Source organism: Nerophis ophidion, linkage group LG17, assembly GCF_033978795.1.
Source record: "Nerophis ophidion isolate RoL-2023_Sa linkage group LG17, RoL_Noph_v1.0, whole genome shotgun sequence".
Classification (NCBI taxonomy): domain Eukaryota; kingdom Metazoa; phylum Chordata; class Actinopteri; order Syngnathiformes; family Syngnathidae; genus Nerophis; species Nerophis ophidion.
Window position 1 is genome coordinate 36920301 of NC_084627.1, and position 6800 is coordinate 36927100.

Below are 6800 nucleotides of genomic sequence, written 5' to 3' on the forward strand. Positions count from 1 at the left end.
TTAATATTTTACGGTGATGTGTTAATAATTTCACACATAAGTCGCTTCGGAGTATATGTCGCACCCCCGGCCAAACTATGAAAAAAACTGCGACTTATAATCCGAAAAATACGGTACATTTTATGGCAATGGAGAAGACAATGGAATGGTAAATATTAACAGTAGGTTTGTAATTTGTGATTGATACATTAGCAGTGTTGGCTCGATTTGTTGTGTAGTTAGTTTAGCCTTCTACTGTATGGAAAACCCTATAGGACTAAAGATCCTTTCTTATTTTGGGGTAGACTTAACCTTCCCCAACTAACAATGCGCACCCATTGAAATTTTACACAAACAGAGTTTACGATATCAACAAACTACCGTAGGGCTGGGCGATATATTGATATATTCGATATATCGCGGGTTTGTCTCTGTGTGATATAGAAAATGACTATATCGGAATATTTAAGTATACGCACACGAGGTGTGGCAAAATTATTCATTGCATGTGACCCACCACCCTTGATCACCCTCTGGGAGGTGAGGGGAGCAGTGGGCAGCAGCGGTGGCCGCGCCCGGGAATCATTTTTGGTGATTTAACCCCCAATTCCAACCTTTGATGCTGAGTGGCAAGCAAGGAGGTAATGGGTCCCATTTTTATAGTCTTTGGTATGAGTCGGCCAGGGTTTGAACTCACGACCTACCGTTCTCAAGGCATTATTTGTCGTCCAAACCGGAAATTTGTGAGCCTTTTGGGTTATTTTTCAACGTTGCTAAACACACCAAGGAAATTCCTCCACTTGAAATGTTAGGCTAATGTGCTGGCAGGCTGAAGCATCTGTAGAAAGTGAAAAAATGTTTCTTTGTTAATTATTGACTGTGGTATCAATTGCAGGATATGAAGGCCGAGCAGGCATGGCTGCTATTGTTTTAAAAGCCGACCACAGACTGAACGGTGCAGAACTCTACAAGCACTTGGTTGAAGCACTTCCTTCGTATGCCTGGCCATGGTTTGTCAGAATACGGGTATGTCACATTTCTGATTTTAAGAGAATTTCCGCATTTTGACCATCTCACCTTGTTTGCAGCCCTCTCTGGATGTGACGGACACTTTTAAGCAGCAGAAGGGCAAACTAGTCCAGGAAGGCTTCAACCCAGATGTCATAATGGATCCTCTGTTTTTCTTGGATATCACTCAGAAGGACTATATTCTCCTCAGTGGATCCCTGTATGAGGATATTGTGCTGGGAAAAATCAAACTATAATATAACGAGTAATAAGGTCTTCATTAGAGTCTAAGCATTAAAATAGATTATACAAAACCCAAAACCAGTGAAGTTGGCACATTGTGTAATTGGTAAATAAAAACAGAATACAATGATTTGCAAATCCTTTTCAACTTATATTCAATTGAATATACTGCAAAGACAAGATATTTAATGTTGGAAATGAGAAACTGATTTTTTTATGTTGCCAATAATCAATAACTTATAATTCAATGGCAGGAACACATTGCAAAAAAGTTGGCACGGGCATTTTTACCACTGTGTTACATGGCCTTTCCTTTTAACAACACTCAGTAAAGGTTAGGAAATTAAGGAGACCAATTTTGAAACTTTTGAGGTGGAATTATTTCCCATTCTTGCTTGATGTACAGATTAATTTGTTCAACAGTCCAGGGTCGCCATTGTTATATTTTAGGCTTCAAATTGCACCACACATTTTCAGAAGACAGGTCTGGACTACAGGCAGGCCAGTCTAGCACCTGCACTCTTTTTCTATGAAGCCAGGCTGTTGTAAAACGTGGCTTGGCATTGTCTTGCTGAAATAAGCAGGGGCGTCCATGACAATGTTGCTTGGAAGGCAACATATGCTGCTCCAAAACCAGTATATACCTTTCAGCATTAATGGAGCCTTCACAGATGTGTAAGTTACCCATGCCTTGGGCACTAACACACCCTCATACCATCACAGATGCTGGCTTTTGAACTTAGCACCTATAACAATCCGGATGGTTCTTTTCGTCTTTGTTCTGGAGGACATTACAACCACATTTTCCAAATACAATTTGAAATGTGGACTCGTCAGACCATAGAAAACTTTTCCACTTTGCATCAGTCCATCTTAAATGAGCTCGGGCCCAGCGAAGCCAACGGCGTTTCTGGGTATTGTTGATAAATGGCTTCGGTTTTGCATAGTAGAGTTTTAACTGGCACTTACAGATGTAGCGACAAACTGGAGTTACTGACAGTGGTTTTCTGAAGTGTTGCTGAGCCCATGTGGTGATATCCTTTAGACACTGATGTCACTTTTTGATGCAGTACCATCTGAGGGATAAAATCATTGTATTCTGTTTTTATTTATGATTTACACAACATGCCAACTTCACTGGTTTTGGGGTTTGTATAGTTTGTATTTTGTATATGGTTGGAATAATTTCAGTTCCTTGTAAGCATATAAAATCATTAAAACCATCGTCTGCAATGGACATTTGTTGTTCATTGAATTTTTTTTTATCAGCGTTAAACATCACACACTAAAAATAGTGTTGTGATGCAAAACACAAATGTCCACTGCAGGGAACGCTGGTTCTGAGGCGTACAGTCGTGGTCAAAATTTTACATACAATTGTAAAGAACATAATGTCATGGCTGTCTTGAGTTTACAATCATTTCTACCACTCTTATTTTTATTTTTTGTGATAGAGTGATTAGAGCACATACTTGTTGGTCACAAAAAAGCTTCTTGTATAAATGTATTATTGGTCTACTGAAAATGTGACCAAATCTGCTGGGTCAAAAGTATAAATACAACAATGTTAATATTTGGTTACATGCCCCTTGGTAAGTTTCACCGCAATAAGGCACGTTTGGTAGCCATCCACAAGCTACTGTTTGAATTTTTGACCACTCTTCTTGACAAAATTGGTGCAGTTCAGCTAAATCTGTTGGTTTTCTGACATGGACTTGTTTCTTCAGCATTGTCCACATGTTTAAGTCAGGACTTTGGGAAGGCCATTGTAAAACCTTCATTCTAGCCTGATTTAGCAAGTTCTTTTACCACTTTTGAAGTGTGTTTAGGGTCATTGTTCTGTTGGAACACCCAACTGTGCCTGTGGCCCAACCTCCGGGCTGAGGATTTTAAGTTGTCCTGAAGAATTTGGAGGTCATCCTCCTTTTTCATTGTCCCATTTACTCTTTGTAAAGCACCAATTCCATTGGCAGCAAAACATAATACTACCACCACCATGCTTGAAGGTAGGTTTGGTGTTCCTGGGATTAAAGGCCTTACCTTTTCTCCTCCAAACATATTGCTGGGTATTGTGGCAAAACAGCTCAATTTATGTTTCATCTGACCACAGAACTTTCCTCTAGAAAGTCTTATCTTTGTCCAAGGGATGTCAGATTAAATAAAAATTGAGCTGTTTGGCTACAATACATTGCTGTATGTATACTTTTGACCCAGCAGATTTGGTCAAATTTTCAGTAGACCCATAATAAATTCATAAAAGAACCAGACTTCATGAATGTTTTGTGACCAAGGAGCTCTATCACAAAAAAAAAAGAGTTGTAGAAATGATTTGAAACTCAAGACTTGCAGGACATTATGTTCTTTACAAGTGTATGTAAACATTTGACCACGACTGTATATAAAACATAGAGACCAATCTTAACAAAACAGCAACAAAATACTGTACCTTAAGCAATAGGTACAGTATAGGTAATACATACAGATGTAAAGACTTAGTTTTTATTCATAATGTTTTAAGTAATTATATTGTTGGATTCTCTAATGGAGTAATGTCAGTATTGTGTGTGATACATTATGTTAAACTGGACTTGGGTCCACCTGTGTCAATGACAAACGTCATTCACGTCCAGAGTTAAACTTAGTTTTTAATGCCGACAAAACTATGCCCATGTTGTTTTCAAACTGTAAGAAGGTGAAAGGACTCCCTTATAGTGTTTTATTAATATAAATACCTTGGCCACCTTAATTCCATATGTGGCTTGACTTTTAAACCACGTATAGAAAAACTTGTAAAGAAACTAAATCTTACATTGTTTTTTCTTTGTTTTTGTTTTAATAATAAGTTGTTTTTCTTTAGAAGCAAAGAAGTGTGTTGTCTCTGCAACTTTTTTATAAATCTTTTTTACATCGCAATGTCTTCGAAACGTTGGACATAGTTTATCCTGCTTCTGTAAGGTTCACATCCCTGTGACTTGTACTCACGACTAAAAGGCAGGCAGATTGGCACAATTGTATTTATTAGAGATGTCCGATAATGGCTTTTTTGCCGATATTCCGATATTGTCCAACTCTTAATTACCGATTCCGATATCAACCGATACCGATATACACAGTCGTGGAATTAACACATTATTATGCCTAATTTTGTTGTGATGCCCCGCTGGATGCATTAAACAATGTAACGAGGTTTTCCAAAATAAATCAACTCAAGTTATGGCAAAAAATGCCAACATGGCACTGCCATATTTATTATTGAAGTCACAAAGTGCATTATTTTTTTTTAACATGCCTCAAAACAGCAGCTTGGAATTTGGGACGTGCTCTCCCTGAGAGAGCGTAAGGAAGTTGAGGTGGGCGGGGTTTGGGGGGGTGTATATTGTAGCGTCCCGGAAGAGTTAGCGCTGCAAGGGGTTCTGGGTATTTGTTCTGTTGTGTTACGGTGCGGATGTTCTCCCAAAATGTGTTTGTCATTCTTGTTTGGTGTAGGTTCACAGTTGTTCTGTTGTGTTACGGTGCGGATGTTCTCCCAAAATGTGTTTGTCATTCTTGTTTGGTGTGGGTTCACAGTGTGGTGCATATTTGTAACAATGTTAAAGTTGTTTATACGGCCACCCTCAGTGTGACCCGTATGGCTGTTGACCAAGTATGCTTTGCATTCACTTGTGTGTCTGAAAAGCCGTAGATATTATTTGACTAGGCCGGCAAGAAAAAGGCAGCGCCTTTAAGGTTTATTGGCGCTCTGTACTACTTCTCACGTCCGTGTACACATCGGAATTTTAAAAAGTTGTAAATTTTGCTTTTTGAAACCGATACCGATAATTACGTTTTAAAGCCTTTATCGGCCGATAATATCAGACATCTCTACTATTTATTATTGTAGTATTCAAAGGAGCTGCTTGGAATTCTGCCTCCCTACATGAATATTTGAATCACACAGAGAACCGTCGACTCGTGCTCGCTGCGATCAAACAATTAGTTCTTGCTCTCTGTGTCTTACTTTCAAACAGAGCTGAGCGATGTAAGCTTCTGTTCACTCAGCTCCTTTTGCTTGAAACATGCTGCAAAAAGACTGGAAATTGACTTGAGTTTGTATCCTTAATGCATTTAAATACAAATTGAGGTCATTGCTGCCTCAAAATTCTGCACTTTTTTTTTTTATTATTATGTGCTTCCTCTTGTAACTTTGTTGTTGTAACGTTTAATCTCAAAGGGATTTTCCTTTTTGAATTAGCATTAAACATTCCAGATGGTTAATAATAAATAGTTGAGTGTTTTTCATATTTACCATTGTTCTCTGTTTGACTAATTCCACTTGATCAAACATTTTCTAACATTCAATACTACAAAAAAAGTTATCTATTTATGGTTTCTGCTGATACTGTATCGGATCAATACTCAATGTTTCAATTAGGGTTGTACCGTGTACCGGCATTAGTATAGCACTGCGATACTAATTAATCATATTCGGTACTATACCGCCTCTAAAAAGTAATGGTCCCCCAAACACCACACCCTGTCCCCTCGTCGTGTCATTGCTGGGTTTACGAGCATGGTCGGCAGCGCACAATCACGGAGTACTTCCAAGCAGACACACTGTGTAGACAGAAAAGGGAGAATGGACACATTTTGGTCTAAAGATAAAAGTGGAACGCCCTCAGGAAGAGGTTCTTAAAACCTGTAAAGGCTTAATGGCCGCATGCGTGGACAGCACCTTTTAGCTCTTATTTTCAAAATTGTGTACACATTTGCGGTCCTCTCCAAGGTTTCTCATAGTCATTCTCATCGACGTCCCACTGGATTGTGAGTTTTTCCTTGCCCTTATGTTGGCGCTGATCTGTGTATGTCGTTGTGGCTTGTGCAGCCCTTTGAGACACTTGTGATTTGGGGCTATATAAATAAACATTCTGTGATGAGGTAGCGACTTGTCAAGGGTGTACCCCGCCTTCTACCCAATTGTATCTGAGATAGGCACCAGCACCCCTCGCGACCCCAAAGGGAATAAGCGGCAGGAAATGGATGGATGGATATATAAACATTGATTGATTTATTGATTGATTGATTGAAGTGTGCAGCTCCATGCGTTCTCCTCATGAGCTAAATCTAACGCTGTCTCTGCATGGTTCCTTGCTTCTTGTCCGTTTAAAAGAAGTCATCAGTGTTTGAACCTGACACAAATTGTTGGGCCATCAAATAACATTTTTTTTCTCAGCTGTGGTCCGCACTTAGTTGTAATACACCTTTCCACCACTTGTGGCAGCACTGACCATATCCAAAGAAGTCTGGAGCTAAAATCACAGGGATATTTATTTCCTAAGCGCAGAAACCAAGACCAAAATAGGTGAAGCTGTATTTTCATTTGCACTTTTATTTTACTGACAGTTAAAATTAATCAATCAACCAATGATTATTTATACAGCCCTAAATCACTAGTGTCTCAAAGGGTTGCACAAACCACAACACAAACAACGACATCCTCGGTAGAGCCCACATAAGGGCAAGGAAAACTCACACCCAGTGGGACATCGGTGACAATTATGACCTCTAGGGGACCGAAAGCAATGGATGTCCAG

General features: G+C 39.2%; 1 protein-coding gene across 1 annotated transcript in view; it reads left to right on the forward strand.

Moving 5' to 3' along the window:
- Positions 1-5514, forward strand: part of LOC133536390 (long-chain fatty acid transport protein 6) — a 37729-nt gene extending 32215 nt beyond the window's left edge. The window contains exons 9-10 of the mRNA XM_061876881.1: positions 875-1005; positions 1068-5514. Coding sequence (XP_061732865.1) covers positions 875-1005; positions 1068-1244 — 308 coding nt within the window. The 3' untranslated portion in view covers positions 1245-5514. The remainder of the gene's footprint in view (positions 1-874; positions 1006-1067) is intronic.
- The last annotated feature ends 1286 nt before the right edge of the window (positions 5515-6800 follow it).